This window comes from Ambystoma mexicanum, chromosome 1p (genome assembly GCF_040938575.1).
Source record: "Ambystoma mexicanum isolate Mex_15411 chromosome 1p, UKY_AmexF1_1, whole genome shotgun sequence".
NCBI lineage: Eukaryota > Metazoa > Chordata > Amphibia > Caudata > Ambystomatidae > Ambystoma > Ambystoma mexicanum.
The window spans coordinates 279369908-279389396 of record NC_090921.1 but is presented as its reverse complement, the minus strand read 5'-3'; the positions used below and the strand labels follow the sequence as shown (position 1 = coordinate 279389396).

General features: G+C 44.0%; 1 protein-coding gene across 1 annotated transcript in view; it reads left to right on the top strand.

Annotated features, from left to right (window-relative positions):
- Positions 1-19489, top strand: part of PCSK4 (proprotein convertase subtilisin/kexin type 4) — a 1746539-nt gene that overhangs the window by 427921 nt on the left and 1299129 nt on the right. The window contains exon 3 of the mRNA XM_069646705.1: positions 19311-19406. Coding sequence (XP_069502806.1) covers positions 19311-19406 — 96 coding nt within the window. The remainder of the gene's footprint in view (positions 1-19310; positions 19407-19489) is intronic.

Genomic DNA, 19489 nt, shown 5'->3' with positions numbered 1-19489 from the left:
GATTTCCAATCGCTGATGCTTCTGGGCCAGGTGGACACGTGGGTGTTGGGTGGGAGACCTCAATTAGGTCATGGACCTGTGGCAGGACAGAACCCACATTGGCACTAGAAACACAACTCTTCCTACTAAACGGTGCTCCTACGCCAAGGTGATATGATATGATACGGCATTTATAATGCACCTATACACAAGTGTTTCAAGCGCGACGAGGCAAGGGGGGGGAACAGAGGGAAGACAGAGACAACCATCTTACTAGGACAGGTGACATAGATCGCGCAAGTGCAGGGGACAAGGGAAGGGGAAAATGTGAGGGGGAAGGGGAGGGACAGTGCAGTGCATAGGGCCTGTTCGATGCATGGAGGATGCTGCATGTCTCCGAGCCTGGGTATTCCTTCTTCTCCAGTGTGCAGGCCTCTATGTCACGAATCAATGACTTCTTTGTCCACCATGGAATTGCTCATAGGTTGCGCTCTGCGAAATTCCTGGCCAAAGGGATCTCAGATCACTCCCCACTGCTGATTGAGCTAGAAAATGGACGAACCAGGCCCACTGGCATGGGGGACCTTAATACATACTACCTAGGTGCTCCCAAATTTATAAAGGGTCTGTCTCGCAAGACGTCAGAATATTTTGCTCTGAACCAAGGCATGGTTGACCGCCCGGTCACCCTGCGGGAGGGCTATAAAAGAGTGCTGAGAGGACAGGCGCTCTCCATGGTGTCCGTGAAATGGAAGCAGCACGCTCAGGCAGTGGAAGAGGCAGAGGTTGCCTCTGTTCAGGCTGAGGAGGAATTTATCGTTTCAGAGTCCCAGGCTTCACAAGATTCCGTGTCCACAGCACAAGAGTCGCTTCGCAATGTGGCCTTGGACAATGCTAGATATGCCCATTGGGACAGGCGCAGCCAGATCCATGAATCGGGGGTCAAAGCGGGCAAGCTGCTGGTGTGGTTTGAAAGATGGGACAGAGGGGACTGGTATGTAATGGCTATTCATGACGCACAGGGCGAGACGCTGACGGAGGACGCAGACATTGCGGGAGCATTTGCAGCTTTTTATGAGGCACTGTAAAGTCACATGGGAGCTGTCCGCAATGGAGGGTTTGGGCGCTCTCGACTCGGTGGTTCTCCACAGTCTTGCAGCACAACCGGCACTAGGACTGGAAGCAGGCATTACTGAAGAAGAGGTTGCCGAAGCGCTCTCGCAGTTGCAATTGGGTAAAACCCCGTGGCCTAGTGGCCTCCCGGTAGAGATGTGGATGCGTCCGGGAGACCTGGTTATTGGGCCCATACATCTCCTGTTTGCACAAAGTAAGCAGGATGGGCACCTCTCCCCAGACCTTAGGAGAGCTTCCAAAGTGGTCCTCCCGAAACCCAGGAAACCTCACGAGCACTGCGCCTCCTAAAGGCAGATATCGCTGATTAATGGAGAGGCCAAGGTTTTGGCTTGAGTCCTGGCCTACCGTATCCTTGGGGTAATTGGCTCACTCATTCACCAGGATCAGTGCGGGTTCATGCCCTGTAGGTCCACACACATCAATCTCTGCAGAGTGCAGCGCGTTATAAGCTAAGCCGCCCTGATATCAGAGGCGTTTGCACTTCTAGCCATGTACTTTGAAAAAGCCTTTAACTCAGTCTGTTGAGCTTCACTTTGGGAGATTATCGACCGCATCGGGTTCGGAGAGACATTTTTGACATGGGTCTGCCTACTCCTGAATGGCCACGAGGCAACTGTGAGGATCAATGGGACTTCCTCCATGATCTTTCCTCTTGGGCGAGGGAGGAGACAGGGTTCTCCACTCTCTCCCCAACTGTTCACTTTAGCCATCGAGCCACTCGCTATCAAACTCAGGACAGATTCGGACTGGGTAGGATTCAACCGAAGGTTCACAAACCCTTTCTGACTCTCCCACAAGTCAGACCAATTATGAGTGGTCAAGGAGGTGTCACGGAACCACTTGCAGACTATATAGACAGCAGTATCAAACATTTGGTACCTGAGATTCCAGCATACCTTAAGGATACAACGCATACGTTGCAAATATTACAAGGGATTACTTGGAAACCTTCTTATTATTTAATGACTTTGGATGTGGCATCTATATATATTTCTATCCAACATAAATTGGCCTTGGATACGATTGATTTTACCTTTAGAACTTCTTCTGCTTCTCATCACACACATGAAATCAATATGTCCTATTATTGACTTGAGGAATTAAAGCTGGGCTCTTTGATTTACTAATCAATTGCACCATAAATCAGTTGTGTCTTTTTGTGAACACTCCTCATCCACCCTGTTCAAACTTATCACACCTAGTGAGCATACAACAGGTAACAAGCGCAGCCTGTGCAGATGGTTACCCCCTACAATTTGGTATAGGATTCAAATGGCATTGGGTCGGGGAGGGGGGTAGGGTCTCACTATTATGCAGATGACCTTTTGATCTATATGAGGGACCCTGCAGTCTCCTGCCACGCAGTGAATAGAATATTATCGAAATACCAAAGGTTTAGCGGGCTCAAAGTCAACTGGCAAAGGTCTGTTCTCTTTTCCTTGCAAGGTGATGAAGAAGCAATCCCACGGGACTGCCCTTATCCATTGTCGTTCTCCGGTTTTAAATATCTGGGTATTCACTTGAGTCCACAGCCCTCAGATTTTCTCAGCCTTAATCTTCACCCAGTGATAGACGTTTTGCTCTAGACACGGTGCACTGGAAATCTCTCCCACTGACCCTATTGGGTAAGGCGTCTCTTTTCAAAATGTTGACATTTCCTAAGTTTCTCTATGTGTTACAAAACGCCCCACTCCATGTCCCTAAAATGGTTTTTGCTTCGATTTGAGGGTACTCTCTGTGAGTTGCTGTGGAGGGAAACGGACACGTATCTTTCTCAAAACGCTGCAGCAATCTGTATGTGAAGGGAGAATAAGCTTTTCCAACCTTCAGCGATATTACTGGGCCAGACAGCTCGGGCATCGAATGGCTGGTTACATGGAGTCCCCAATTTCCGCACATCGCGATTTGAAAGGGGATGGATGGATGGGAGGGATGCCACCCAAACAAGTGCGATATGGGGGTGGGAAAGAGAAAACTGCCCTACCATTGATGCTGCGGCACACCCAACATGTGTGGTCAGATGCACCTCAGCACATAGGCTGCGGGGTCAGAGCGACGCTTGACCAATCCTTCTAGAATAATACACATCTACCTGAGCTAATGAAAATAGGTTACTTCAGAGGCTGGGAAGAGCAAGGGGGCATGTCATAGCCGACATGGTGTGGAACAGACATCTTATCGCATTCGGAGTGATGCAAGACATGTATTGCCTACCCGGAAAGGGAGCGCTACAGACCCATGCACCTTACCCATGCTATGGGCTCTCAGTTCCCCTCCCTGAAAGAGGTTCCGCAATGTTCACCCCCGGAAGCTACTCTCTTTTCTGAAAGAATTGTTACCAAGGTAACCTCCACTTTGTACCAAGTGATAACGGTGTTTGGAGCCAAGGAGCTGACCCGGCTCAGGGATAGGTGTGAGCGGAATGGGCAGCGGCTCCCATGTTCCTGAAAGAGGTTGGGATTGCGCCAGGATTCCGCCTTATACAAAACAAAATATTACATTGATTCAGCAATGGTTCACTGGGGTACAACAGATAGTGATGCCTGTCTGAGATATGGAAGAGCGGAAGACACCTTCTTCCATATGTTGTCGGAGTATGAACAAATCCAAATTTTCCTGGCGAAAATGTATTGACAGGTTGACTTCACTACTGGGCTCTAAGGTGCCCTGTGATTCGAAGCTGGTGTTGCTCGGGATTTGGGGAGAAGTAGGGTTCACAAAATATGAAAATGTGTTTTTGTCCATCACGCTAGGGCTGGCAAAGAGAATCATTGCAGCAATGTAGGATTCGGCGGATCAGCCACAGCTCAGTCGCTGGACTGTCGAGGTGGACATGTGTATGTCCCGGGAGAAGCATGTTTACAGTGCTCGGGGTGCCCTCAGAAATTTCAGAAGGTTCTGGGGTCAGCGGGATGGGGCGGGTTGAGGAATATTTTGATTTTTTTGCTTCCACCCTGTATCCTGTATGATGATGAACTGAGACTCGTGGAGTCTTCTCTCTGCTGCTATACTTGTGACTTTGATGATATTCTTTTGATGATGTCTAACCAAGCAATGGAGTATGTTTTTCTGTTATGTTAGTATTTCAAAACAATAAAATGTTATATTTTAAAAAACAAGAGCCCAAAACCGGCTCCCAGAGACGCCAGTCTTAACTGGACACACCACAGAGACAGGTGCCGGAATTGAGCAACACCGGCAGGCACAGGATACTGGAATAATAAAGTAAACGTTCCTGCACAGCCAGCATAAGGATATCGGCTTGGCGAAAAGGTCGGCAAAGAGTGGAGCAAGCAGGGGGATACCCCTTTAGGCTAGGACAGCCTTTGAGGAGGGGGCCCTTGCACAAGAGCTCTGTGATGACACTGGGAAGCACAGATAGCCGTGGGCAGGTGAGTGATCCCAGGCTATCGCAGGAGGATAGAGAGGCATTATAGGAACGACACGAAGCAACTCATCATCTATCTTCCTCGTCCCAGTGAGTGGACTACAGAATACTGATCAACATCGTCCCAGTGGTCTTGAAAATAAAGTTGGCAGTAGTTGGCAGGAAAGTAAACCAAGTCTGCAAGAGAAGGGGAAAAAGCTATTTAAGGATTTGCTCACTATAACCTAAAAGGTGGAAAGACCAGGGGAAGAGGATTGTCCCCCTTGGCATTGTTGGACCTGGTTCAGGGGAAGGAAGATATTCCCACAGGAGTAAGTGGACCAGCAGGTAATAAAAACTTACTTTGAGCTCTGTGGAACTTTATTTGGAGCATGGTTAATTCATCTTGACTTATGTTTGTAATGATAAAGAGAGTCTGCAGAAGAGCAGCCGAGAGACACTTTATTTTCCTTTGTTGCACTTTTTGTAGAATTCAGAGTGTGAGGGTCAGATTAGGTTATGGACACAGTACAGATTACTTTATTTTCGACATCCTGACAAAGACTGTCTCATTAGTTCGTTTTTGAGATAGGGAAACCCCCCACAGTGTTAGGGCTAGTGAGGCTTTTTTCCAAACCTTTTATTATATTAATAAAAGTATTTTTTATCAAGAAACCCACCACCTGTGTCTGTCTCCTATGTCCGAACTCCTAACACTGCATAAAACTTAAAAGAAGAGTCCCATTGGAATTCATCCTGGATTTCGTGTCCATCACACTCACTCACAATAACTTTATTTTTGACGTTTTACCAGCAAATCTACGGTATGGCTATGGGTGCTGGCGCACCGTGGAAGTACTCCGTACTGTTTACTGCGGGCGGGTGCTGCTGGACTCGAATCAGGATTTTGTTTGCTGCGTGGAATACCCTGTTCACTAAGGGCTATACTGCTTTCCTCTTTCCTGTGAGGCTGGAGCTGTCAGGACATCTTTAACGGCAGCACGCAATGCCTGGCCTTGGTAAAGGAAGTAAAAGGTGTGTTTATTGCACGAGACTCCGCCCCTCCGGTGTGGTGACGCCTCCTGATGTGGAATAAAACACGTTGTCCCAGCGCACCAGCGTGCGTACCGTGGAAGTACTCAGAAGTACTGTTTACTGTTCACGGGGCGCGGGGCGCTGGGTCCACCCGAATGGCGAAATGGTTAATGCTTCCCTTGGCACCCTCTAACAACCTTGAGTGAGTCTTGCACCCCTGGAATCCTCCTAACTGATTTAGGTAATGGTTGTCACACACGCTATCTCAAACAGAAAAGCGGATAAACGTTGACTTCTCGGTAAATGTGTCAACTTGATTAGCCAATTAAGGCAGCCTCAATTGTGGAGCTGCCTTTTCCAAGTTGTGTTCAGACTGACTTCTGGCTAACTGTGCATTGACTTGTGTGTGGTATAGATGATGCTGTATATTAACTCCTGCAGTCCTTCTCATGTGATTATATACTGATGGGTTGATACCTTGCCCCTTAACATTTACGTGTACAATCAACTGCTTTGAAATTGCGGTCAATCACTAACGGAATACCGGGCATTACAAATCGTGGCACTACTAGTGAGGGCCAATTGGGTCGCACATGGTCTAAGCTTCAAATGGTTTATTCCCTACACAGTGGTTGACCTCCACGCAAATTCATGGCTAAACATACAAACCCAAAAAAAGCAAATAAAGCTGTAACTACCAATCTTTCTCCCATTGTTGAGATCGTAAATATGGGACATATACAGGGGGAGCAAACTACTAGTTCCAACCCGGATTCTGCTTCCATAAATGATATAATTTGCCATGAAATGGCTTTTGCATATGCACACTCACAAGCGGAATTAGAATGTTAACGTTGCCCAACCAGATAGCCAATCCTACTAAGGGGGGTTAGGCACGCACGCCCTCATCTCGGAAAAGCTTTCTGAGTATGAGGATGGACGAGCCACCCCCGTTGGGGGAGAATAACACTGACCCTTTGAATACTTCTCCCTCCGACAATTATATTCTTGCCCTGTCAGTTATCGCTGCCCTTAAAACACATGTGCGAATGTCTGACGGCCCCTCTACCGCGGTCACTCTTGCCAGTTGTAAGAGAGCGGACATCCATTTACATTGTAAGGAAAGTGTCATGTTGGACATTTCTAACATATCTTCAAGTTCGATGACCCACAATAATCTCCCTGCAACATCGGCCCTCCTTAAAGAGGTGCCCTCCTCTGCTAAAACTGAATTGACTCCTCCAACCTCAGGTGATGCCTCTTCCCCTACTCCCAATCCCTTTGTCCCTCCACTAGGCTTTGATCTGCTGGATCCTTCAGATGACTTACAGTCTCTAGAGGTTTCATACCCGGTTCTAACTCGTATCTTAAACTTACTGGATAAAGGACACGACTACACCCACTATGAACTTAGAGATTGTAAATCTTCTATGAATCAAATCCTTTTCAAACTCAACAAACTAGAAGGATTAATCTTTGCTGACTTTATTCGTACTGAAGGTACGGGCTCTGTGGTCGGGGTGATTGCACCTGTGAACACTTCAAAAATAGCAAAGGTCGAATCAGTGAGTACAGCTACACAAACTGAACAGAAAGAACAGGTGTCTTCTGCCGACATGATGCAACCATCCCTATCAACCACTTATTCCTTCGCACAATCCTTTGCCCAAATGGTTGTTGCCCCCCTTGCTACTACTCACCATCAAATCTACACTCACGCTCAACTATGCCAAATGGTCATCACGAATACGGAAAAGATTGACCAATTACTCTTTTTCATTCAAGAGAACCCTAGTGAGTGCCCAATGGAGTGTGTAGAGACCCAAGATGAAACAGAGGTAGATTTAATATTCCATCCCGACAGTCCATCGGCCCTCACTAACCTCTTTTTGGAGCCAAACGGCGAGCCAAATACTCCGGTAGGCAATGGCAAAGATAGGAAAGGCAACTCAGCCACTGCTGGCCAATCTTTTACTTCCTGCAAGGAGAAGCAACTCTTTTTTAGAGCTCTAAAAAGGAAGGCGGACAGAAAACCATCTCTGCCCGTGGTCAAACTTCCCGCCCCCAAACCTAATAAAAAAAACAAAAAAAAAAATATTATGTCCAATGTAACTGCCACCTCTCAACAAGAGGACCAACCGGTTGCAGAACATGAGCATGGGCCTGCTCTAGAAGCTCCTCACAATGAAAGAAAAAAGGTTCAACAGCCACCTTCTCAAGTTACTGGGAAGGATACGGCTTGTAAAAACTACAAAGGAAAGAATAAATGCGACGAACCGGAAAGATACTGCAGGGATAATCCCTGGTGGGTTCACGCCTTCCCTTGACAAAACGCCAATTACCGCCCAAACTCAGTTATCAGCTTTTTTCAAGCCCATTTCCATCAAAGCCATCCAAGCAGGGAAAGCGGCATGTCAAATCCCTCCCAAGCACAAAGTGCCACAAAATATAGATTTACACCTTAATGCACAAACAGCACTTACATTCCAACTCATCCCAGGGAAGGGCTTCATGTTGTGACCAACCCGAATATGAATCCTTGCAGGAGGCTTCACAACTGGATGGGACAACAGAGGCAGAGCCTCCCCAAGAGCACTTATGCTCATCCAAATCTAAAGACAAAGAGTCAACACCTTCATCTACCTTATTAGGCTGGGAGTCTGATCCGGAGATCTATGGCAACAAATGACTCAATCGCTCTGCCCTGTTGAAGGCCTTTAGACAAATCTCGGCACTTCGAACTCTCCATTCGGATGATATAGAATGGATCACCCTTCCTCAAACGCCCAACCATCGAATGGTATGCAAAGTACAAACCACCATCATTACCGACCTGATTTGGCAACACAGGCGAGATTTGCAAATGATTGGGCTTATGCCCACATCTTTCGAAATTCTTGACGATGCTATTGTTTTCAATGAAACCCCTCTGACTCAACCTGTCCAAAGCATACCACCGGCTGCCGTTTCAAATGATCAGGGTGGTATTCAACCCGAGGTAATAAGTCAGTTGGTTGCCCTCTCGAATGCCTGTAAGGATTGGCCATGGTTGATCTCCCTTGCTTCTACCTTGAATCCCGCCATGGACAACGTCCCCACCTAACACACACAAACTGACTATTTACTCATGGAACTCATGTGGATTTAAAAATCTGTATTCCTGGTTCAATAAGATGCATGACGATCTTAAGTGTGATATACTTTTCTGTCAAGAAACCATGGCAATGCAAAATATTGCATTGCCTGGTTTCTCGGTCTATCAAGCACCTGCGGTCCGTGGTCAAAGTGGCCGCCCCCATGATGGTATAGCCATTTGCATAAATACGAAACTGAAAACAATCACACATGAAGTCCATGAATCCATTCTGTATTTAGCTCTTGTAATATAATTTCAGGCAATCTCCTCGGACTACTACTTCTGTGTATCATTATACCATAACCCTGTCCGACAAAAAATTGCCAGTGCATTTGACTCCTGGATAAAGTACTCACAAAATACTTGCATGTCGAACAAAAAATTGGTGGAGATTTTAATGCCGAATGTTGGGAGCCATTGGACACTATTGCGGATTACGACCTAGCTTTATCATCTTGTGCTATAGGTCGTTTGTGGAATACCTATCTAGCATCTTGGGATATAGCATTTCAACCTACACAAAACCAAGGCTTTGGGTATACTTGGAAGAGGGAGCTATTATCATCCTGCATTGATCATTTTGCTATCTCAACAAACCTACAAAACTCCTGCAAACACATACAAACAATAGACCCAGAACTTGGCGATCACATGCTAATTCTGTTGCCTATTTACATCACGGTTGCTGTCCTTGACCATGATCCTAATCAGGGACTCTTGCGCGGAGATCGCCCATGGATCTCAGTCAGATGGAACAACCGTTTATGCAATCAAATAAATGCTTGCATTGACAACTGGCTTGATGGACTTCAGTGCACCTCAACTTTGTACCAAAAAATCACCATAGATCAATCTCAATATCTGAAAATGATAGCGGCCACTATGAGCAGTTCACATGCTAAAAATCCACAGAAAGGTAGTCGCTAACTCCTCCTTGCAAAACGAATAAAAAATGCTGAAATACGTAAAAAAAAAATAAATGCTGTTCAACAGATGAATAAGTCAAGTTGAAAAGAATAATTTGCAATGCATATCGAAATAAATGCAAAAATGTAAAACGACATACCTACAACTCTGACAACCAAAAGATAAGTGCTCTATGCCGCAATGACCGGCGCTCGACATGGGCAATTCTCAGGTCCGATGCAAGTAAACTATCCACGAATCCGGCTTCTACGATAACCGCGGCAACATGGGTTAACTTCTATGCAAACAAATTTGTGCTTCCAATGCGTTATTCTAACATCAGTGCACTGGAACCCATTATCCCTAAATCACCTATACCCTTGTGGTCTCCAAGATATAGAGTGTGCAATCAACGCCCTAAACTACTCAAAGGCAGCTGGTCCCGACGGCATTCCCCCTTGCGTCTTGAAACAAAATCCAACACTCTGGGCCAAACTACTGAAATCCCTATTCGACAATGTGTTAAGATATCTATTCATTCCCTCTTCATGGTTTGGCTCAATTATTGTACCCATACACAAAAAAGGGGATAGGGATAATACCGCAAACTATCGGCCCATTGCACTCATAGACGCAATAGCCAACGTTTTTGCCATCTTATTACTAAGGGATCGCCAAGCTTTCCTGAAAAATCATATTACTCTATCTCGCTTTCGGGCCCAGATGGGGACTTCCCTTAATGCAACGCTTATGGCCCACTTGCTTGCCAAAACAAAGACTCCTGACACAGGTCCATTATATATGGCCTCGGTGAACTTGACAGCTGCCTTTGATTGTGTAGTAAGGGGACATCTTTGGCAAAAAATGCGGGAGATGGGTATACCAACTCACATCATATACCTAATTGCCAAATTGCACACTAACACTGTGTACTATATTAGAGTAAACCAAACTGGAGCACTACGGGTCCAATTCCGATTTCACTAGGTGTTAAACAGGGTTGCAACCTGGCTGCCACTTTGTTAAATTTATATCTTTGCGGTATAAATGACATCTGCTTGAAACAAATCAGCTACCCAGCTCGTTTAGGCCTTCTAAAAATGTAGTGGCTTGCATTCGCTGATGATATTGTCATCTTCGACCGAACACCGTCAGGCCTGCAAACAAAACTATCTTTGTTTGCTGAATACTGTTTATCTCACAATTTGCTGTTCAGCGCAGGTAAATCATACATTTTCCTTTTTAAGAACATAAAGAGAAGTTCCTGTCCATGGCAGTGGTCCATTGGCTGTACTACGATCCCACGGACATCCACACTAGATATTTGGGCTATTCGATTTCTGACTCAAATGCAAATACAATGTGGAAGAGCATTTTGAATCAAAAAGCAAAAATCCTTTCAACTCAAATGCGTATGATATTAGCAAAATATTGCAAGTTTTCCCTGCTTCCATTGTTTGAATTCTATACTCTTAAAGTTGAGGCGATAATATTGTATGCTCTTGACATGTGCTTGGCAAGCCTAGACTAGTTTCTTGACCAATTGCAAGGACGTATTTGGAAGGGTGTGTTGCGTCTGGCTAACTCCCTTCCCAATGCGGTATTAAGGCAGGAACTGGGATTGACTTCCTTGTCTGCACGATACAATTGGCGCCAATTAACAAATCTTGGAAAAATGCTATATCCCCCTAAAAATTCCTTATATGAAGATCTAGGGATAATGATTAACGATCTCAACCCTCCTTCCATCAAAAACTTCTATAGGAAAATGGAAGCTTTATTGGAAGAGATAGCACTAACGCCTGCCGACCTGGAATACCGCCAAGCACATGTCAAACTTCATCTATTTGCCTGCGATTGGTGTAAAACAGTAAAAGCTCTGTAAAAATTTAAAACTTACGAAGAAGCAGCCAAATTTGCTACTGCCCGCACACCACGCAAACTATATCTATTGCAATTTCCATGCCCCACAGCCCGCAATCTGTACCTAAGGTTCAAATTAAACCAATTTCTAACTCTAGAAAAAACAAAAAATTGGACTAAGCCAACTGAAGCATTGTCTGGAGACAGTTGTAGATTCTGTGAAGTGTCCAACTTGCAGGAATCGCTCAAGCACTTGACCATCTATTGTGCTTATTTTGAAGCCCAACGCAATGAAATATTTGAACTTGAACCTGTGAATGACTCGGTCGCCTTGAGAGAATGGCTGTGGTTGGCATGTATGTGGGGCTCGACTACCAAAGCCATCCTACGGCTTGCGCGTTTCTTATCGATACTGAAAGTTGATCTGGATAAACAAACTGTCCATCTTGTAGGTACTCCTGTGCTGAACAGCAATTGAATGTGAGGAGAAACCCAAATCTTACTCATAAATTGGCCTGGAAACTCCAGAAATTATGTAAAATTGCCAACAAGGTTGTAGTGACAATGTGATATTGTCTAATAGTAAACACGTGTTGTGATTTCATGTTTGGGTTTGTATCAGGGTAACTAAATAGTAGAAGTGAAAGAAAATGGTCAAATAACCTCATGCGATTTACTTTTGTGGTTGTAGAATGTTTTAAGTGTTTTAAAATATAATATTTTATAGGAATAACCTTTGTAAAATGTTTATGTAAAGAAAACCTTCTGTAATTTTGTGAAAATATAAAATTGGAAATTGAAATGAAAACAGACAGTTGTAAAAGTTTGTTAATCAAACTATAAACAACGTTTTTTGAATAAATAAATAAAAAAAATAAAAAGAAATATGGGTGCTGTCTTTGCGCCAAGCCTGGCCATCACATATATTGCCATCGTTTAAGAAACTATACATTTTTTCTTTGGATGCACCTTACACCACTAAAATACAAACATGGCATAAATATAGTGACAATGTGATCTTTGTATGGACAGAAACTCGAGAATGTTTGGCAGATTATTTAGCACAGATAAATGGCAGGAGCATCCATATTCAGTTTACTATGATGGCGAGCACTGAGGAGATTCCCTTTTTGGACTTATGCATTAGCCATACAGAAGGGAGATTGAGCTGTAGCATCTTCAAAAAGACAAACGGGATACCCTATGGCACTTTGAGTGCTTCCACCCAATGCATCTGAAGCAAAGTCTATCATACAGCCAATACCTGTGGGTGCGGTATAACTGTTCAACGCTTGCTGAGTTCTATAATCATGCAGAAAAATTAGATGCCCACCTCAGAGCTGGGGGTATCCTAAATAATTGCTAACAGAATCTTGCAAAATAGCTAGGTTTACCCCCAAGAAACCCTGCTCAGCCTGGGTGTGCGAAGTAATGAGGACAACAGAATGATATGTGCTACAATTTACTGTACAAATACTTCCAGATTCAGAAGAATCATTAGGAAATTCGGGACCCTTGGTCAGACTTGTGTTTCCTTCTGAACCTTTTCCACACATGGCTTTGATAAGATCGAGGAATTTGTGTGAACATCTTGTGCACTCACAGTTCATCAAAAAGCCTAGAAAGATACTTTGTGTAATTTACGCCCTGTGCTGGGTCATCTGTGTGGGAATTATACAGCCAGCCATTTCACACGCAAATTTAAAACATTTGACATTGTTGGCAAACCATGTGAATCAATGTTTATGTTAACGGATATTTATGCCGCACACTATCACCACTGGTGTGGTCCCCAAGCGCTCTTTAAGATAGTTTTCTAACTGTAAAACTTCCCATGTTTTATATTGTATTGAAGAGATGTCTACCCTCCTTCTATTCTTGAAGGTATGTTTGCAGTGACAGTTGGGAATTGCAACTCACTGTTGGTGTTGGGACAAGTGAAGCTTGACCTACTCTTACCAATGTCTACTTACAAATCTGTATGTGGGTATGTTTCAGAACGGTGCAAGTTGAGGCACTGTGAAGGGATTTTTCCCATATGTTTACCTTTGGACTGTGAGCAAGAGCCGACGTGGTCACAGAGTTTGGACCTCATGATAAGGTCATTTGGGGATGACTGGTAACAGCAGGATACACGCAGGCAACCTGATTGCATCAAGAACTCTCAGAGGAAGAAGCTTTGCTAATCTCCTTGAACCTCAGAGGAGTTGGGTATACTTTTGTAGTGCATGTACATTGGATAGGGACACAGGCAAATGTGAAGAAGGACACAGACCCTGGTCATTCTCATAGAGGTTAGGACGGGGTGTATATTTGATAGTTACTATGAAGTTAGCTCACCAGAGACCCTTTCTTAGCTTTGTTCTGGAGATTAGTACTTCATAATGAGTTTAATATTGTTTTTTCTTATTTGTTTGATTATTGACATTATCAACTCAACTATGTGATGCATATGTATTGTTTGAATTTTTGTATGTTTTTAATTTAATATGCTGCAACATTGGCACAGATATTGCTGCACTTTATGAATGAGCACTTTTTGATATTTGTCTTTACAGTATAATTGTAGTATGTATAATATGTTCTCTGAATTTGTATCACATCAGTGGTCACGTGTTGATTTCTGTCTTAGTGACATAGGTGGCCACATATTGGGCCCAGGTAAACACACTTTTGAATAATAATAAAAAACTGCATTATGAATAGAATACTGTGTGCTATAGCACTGCACTGACTAGAGTATGAGTTTTATTTACACCTAATTAGTATATACGAGTATGTCAGGAGATTGTTTGTTATTATAATCTGTTCCATTTTCAGTGTGGATGGCTTCTTGGTTTTCTTACGTTCTCTCTTTTAACACGCTTTGGTGTTCGAGTGTGGTATCGGCAAAGAAAGGGTTCTTCACTCTCTCCCCTTCCTGGCCACCACTTCTCGCTCTCTGTTCAGTCCTGATGTTCTCTTCAAATTGACAGACCCATCCTAGTCTGTCCTCGGCGTGCTTCACTTTAGGCATGTCAGGGTTGCGGCTCCTTTCCAGTCCCGGTGAATGTCCCTCGGGGACCAGCAGCCTCTGGACAACCTCTCTCCAACCAGTTCTCCAGATAGTGTACTTTGTCTCTCCTGCTGTTTCCTGACACGCAAACCAGCGTTCTCCCTGAGTTACCAATTTCCCTGGTTCTTTTGGCCCTCCCACTTTTATTACGCCACTCCGCGGCTTCCCTGTTTATTTATTACATTTATAATACACCCATACCCGGAGGTATCATGCGTAGTTACATGAATATGGAATGCTTACTGGTTACAGATGTGTATGAAATATTTCAATCAGGTAATTTTAAAGAAAGAATTACAGCATGTACAGTGGCAATGATGAAGAGTCACATTGGCAATGTAGACATTGGGTCAGTAAACAGTACAACATATGCAAAGGAATTGGTAAACATTGGAGTATCGCAGGGCGGTTGAGTTGCGTCATCAGTCCACCCGATGGTTGTGGGTGCATCTGAACTGTTGGTTAGTATTTGTTAAACAGCCAAGTTTTTAGGAGTTTCTTAAAAAGGGGTATGGGAGGTCTCATTGCTTAGGATTGCGGGGAGAGGTTTCCATAATCTGGGGGCTGCTAGCGGAATGCTGGATTGTCCTGTTCTGGTGTTCTTGAAATGGGGGATGAGTAACTGCATGTTAGTGTTCGACCTGAGGATTTTGGTTGATGTTTTGCGTGCAAGACATTTGTTCAGGTACGTAGGGGCGTTTTGGGCGATGCGTTGATGTGTGGTGGTGAGGGTTTTGCACAATATTCTGGCTTGTATGGGTAGCCATTATGCCTCTCTCCTGTAATGAGATATGTGGTCCCTTGTTTTATACGTAGGGCAGCTCTGAGAGCTTTATTTTGCAAAAATTGCAATTTGGCAAGATTTTTCTTGGTGATGCCTAGTAGGAGATTGAAACAATAGTCTCATTTGGACATAATGAGCGCTCTTGCCAAAGTGATGCAATTCTGTGTAGTAAGAAATTGTCTGCTGAGGGAAATGAGTTTTGCTGTGTATGCTGTAGAGGATGCAAGTGAAATAATGTGTTTATTCATGGTTAGGCTCGCGTCTAAATATACTCCCGGGGTACAAACCTGGTTGGAGATGGGGATATGAGTACCATCTCTAATGATAGAGGTGTAGTTCTGATTCAGTTTTTCAGTTGGGTTGGGGATCCTACCATTAGGATCTCAGTCTTTTTGCTGTTCTGGCAGAGACTATTGGATGCCATCCAACTTTGGAGGAGAGTATAGATTGTGTTTACAAGAATGGTGTCATGTTCTAGGTTACCAGAGATTAGAATAAGTATCTGAGTATCATCCGCAAAATTGGTATATATAACTCCCATGGCATCTAGGTCAGTTTAGTGCATGCGTTATAGAGAGTGGGTGAGAGACATGATCCTTGCGGTACGCCTATGGGGACTGCTATGGGATCTGCCGCCTCCTCGCTTTTGGCTACTCTAGAGGTGCGTTCTGATAAAAACGATTTAAACCACATGATAGCATTTTGTGAAAATTTAAAGTTATTAGATAATGATAGGCAGAGTTTATCGTGGTCCACTAAATCAAACGCGTCTGAGAGGTCGAGTAGTAATAGAATGCAGAGTTTACCTGAATCTCTGATAGTGTCCATCTGTTTTTTCAGATCAAGCAGTGCTGCCTCAGTGCTGTGCTTTAGTCGGAACCCTGATTGTCACCTAGTAAGTGATTGGTTTCTAGATGTGTTTGTACTTGGGTGTATGCAACTTAGTCTATTATTTTCAGGAGGAAGGCGACTGTGGTAATGGGTCTGTAGTTAGTGGGGATTGTAGGGTCTAGTGTGGGTTTTTTCAATAGTGACGTAACCCAAGCTTCTTTGATGTTGGATGGGACCGAGTTCATACTGAAGGAGGAGTTGATAAAATTAGTGATGATCGGGGCAAGCGTGAGGGTACAGGATTTAACTAGTTTGGTCGGGAAGCTGTCTCCTTTACAGTGGGAGGGTTTGAGTGAGGAGATGGTTTTAATTACTTGGTCTTGGGTGACTGTGGAGAAGTTAAATTGAGTATCTATAATTGAATTTTCAGTCTGGATATCTGGGGTGGTGTTGGCATTTTGGGCCAGTAGTTCTTTTTAAGAGTTATTTTGTCTTGGAGTGATGTGCTTTTGGTGGCTAGAGTGTTTTGTATGGTGGTGCACCATGCTTTACTAGCAATGGATGGACTGGGCGGGGTGATTGCGGGTTTGGGGGATTCCAATTCTCTAAGAATTGTGAACAGTTCTTTACTGTTAGACGCTGCGTTGGTGATAAGGGAATTGAGGGTGCTGGCTTTGTGAGTGATAACTACACGTTTGTATTTTTGTGAAACTAATTGGAGATTTTTTTGGGATTCACTGGTGGGAATTTTTCTAGTAATGCTCTTTTATTTCTTCTTAGTTCGATGAGCTTGTCATTGAACCACGCTTTACTACATTTAGGTGTAGGTAGTTTGGATCTGAGTGGGCCTGCTTTATTGATGGCATTGTTTAAGCAGGAATGATAGAAATGGAGTATACTATCTGGATCAGCAACCGTTTTAGGTTGAGCCTCCAGTAGCTTGTTCAGGATAGGGGTTAGTGTTTCCAGAGTGAGCTTGCGAGATTTTCTCACCATTATTGGCTGGGGTGGATCTTGGGGTTTCATGGTGGATATGTTAAATTGGATTAAGCAGTGGTCTGACCATAAGGTTTTTGTTATCTCCTTTTAAGGATACTTCAGTGTTTAAGGTGAGAATCCAATCTAGGGTTCTACCTTTAGTGTGGGTGGGAGCATTCACGATTTGGGAGAACTGCATTTCTTGTAGCGCAGTGTGGAAGGCTGTGGCTTTGTGATCATGTGAGTCATTGAAGCCCAGATTTACATTGCCTAATATCACAAATTTAGTTTTAGGTTTTATGCATAGGAGTAATGAGATATCTATGTCTGGATTGTTGGAGGAGCTGGGTGCTTGGTATAATAGCAGGAAACTGATGGTAGTTTTAGAGTCGGTGGTAAGTTTGAGGGCTAGGAGCTCATGGCCATCTAAACTGTCTATGTTACACGCTCTGAGCTTTAAAGTACTGTCTTGGCATTCAGAGCTGATAATGGTGAAATCAGGCGGGATGGCTAGGGTCAGTATTGGGCCAGAGGCTTGATGTAGCCAGGTTTCGGTTAGTGCAATGAAGTCAAGTTGGCGTTCTAATATGAGGTCATGAACATCAATGGCATGTGCTCCTAGGGAGTGTACATTCAATAATCCTCCTTTTAGATGTGTGCTGGGAGCAGTAATGTTTTGGCAAAGTGAAAGGGGTGGGACTGTACAAGTTATACTAGGTACATGGCCTTTCGAGTTGGAGGGCTCGGGTTTGGGTGGACATGGTAGGGTTGAAGTGGTAGGGTTCTGGGTTGAGGTTGTGGTACGCTTGACTGGGTTGTGGTTGGATAGCCTAGTGGGAAAGGGAGAGGGGATATTCTGTTTGCCGGTATCTATGAGGGGTAGATGGGAGCATGAGGAGAGTCTGGATCTCCTGGATGCACCTAATATTGGTCTTGATGTGGGCGGGGTGTAAGGTAGGGTTCTTGATCTTGGGCGTGACTGGCGCATAGACCCTAAGCTGAGAGTAATGTCGGAACCAGATGGGAAGTCTATCATTTTGGGTAGGAAAAGTGTGGGGCAGGTTAGGGGTTGATGTCTTGGGCAGCAAATGCGGGCTAGGCCTATATCTTGGTAGATATATGTGCCTTTAGTGCATAGCGGAGTGTGTGTCAGGCTACTGACAGTGTGGGGGTCATGGTTAACTGGAGCGGTGGTGTGAGGTGTAAATGGTAGCTGGTGCAAGAGGCTATATAGAGCATTAGCAAAAACAGCCTATGGTAGTATAGCATTGCAGTGTTGGCCGAGTAGGCAATGCTAGTAGCTTAGATCTTTGGTGTGGAGAATACAGGTTGTGTGGAAGTGTACTATGGGAAATGCATGTGACCAGAGGGACTTCGGGATTGGTGTGGAAACATGCAAGGGCACTGAGATTTGCAAAAGGCGGCAAGGGTGGATGCCTGGAATTCATGTGCCTGTGGGTGAGGGCAGGGTATGTAAGGTGAATTCATGCAATGCAGCTAAGCAGCCAAGATAGCGCAGTCCGTTTGGCACTCACCCCATACATCTGTGCTCAGCCTGCAGGATACAGATTCAAATCCTGGCAGGGACACCTCACTCCTTCATACTTACACATTGGATACATTGAGTACTTTTAAATTGAGTAACAACACCTAGGTTTACTAGGTGTTCTCCCCTGTGTTATCCTACTGTAACCAGAGGATAGCACAGGGCAACGTGCTGGTCTTGGAAGCAAGACCATTCAGAGCAACAGAGATTCGAATCTCGGATCCGTGCTTAGAAACCGAACTCCGGTATTAGTTATAAAAAAACCAATTGAAAAAAAATAAATAAACAAAATAGGGTTAAAGTGGTTCCAAATTTGAGGAATGCATCATGAAATGATAGACTCCATTTAAAAAAAATATTATTTGGGTCTCGGGTATGTTGAGATTGTAAAGTATTGTGTACAATGGCCTGGAGTTTGAAAACTATATATATTTTTAAAGTTTTGTATTGATTTATGGTTTATTTAAAACTTATCATGTATCAAACCATTTCCTAATTTAGTTTTCTTTACATCTAAAACAGTTTTTTAAAAAAAAGTAATTTATAGTGCAATCCCTCAACAGACACTATATTAACTGTGTAACTCAAATACCTCCTTTAAAAATGTTAGCAGGCAAACGGTGGGCATTAAATTGTCTTCCATATGGTGCTGTGTGTGCTTGATACAAGTGAATAAATGTTTTTCCTTTCTTTTAGGTCTATTGGTTTGAACAACAAACCCTAAAAAAAAGGCGCAGGCGGCACCCCAGCCTGGTTCCAACAGATCCCTTGTTTCATAATCAGTGGTATATGGTAAGCTGTCTATCTTTGAGCATCTGTGTGGTGTTCTAGAATGCCTGAATTTCCTTATAGTGTGGAATAATAGGGAAGGTCTA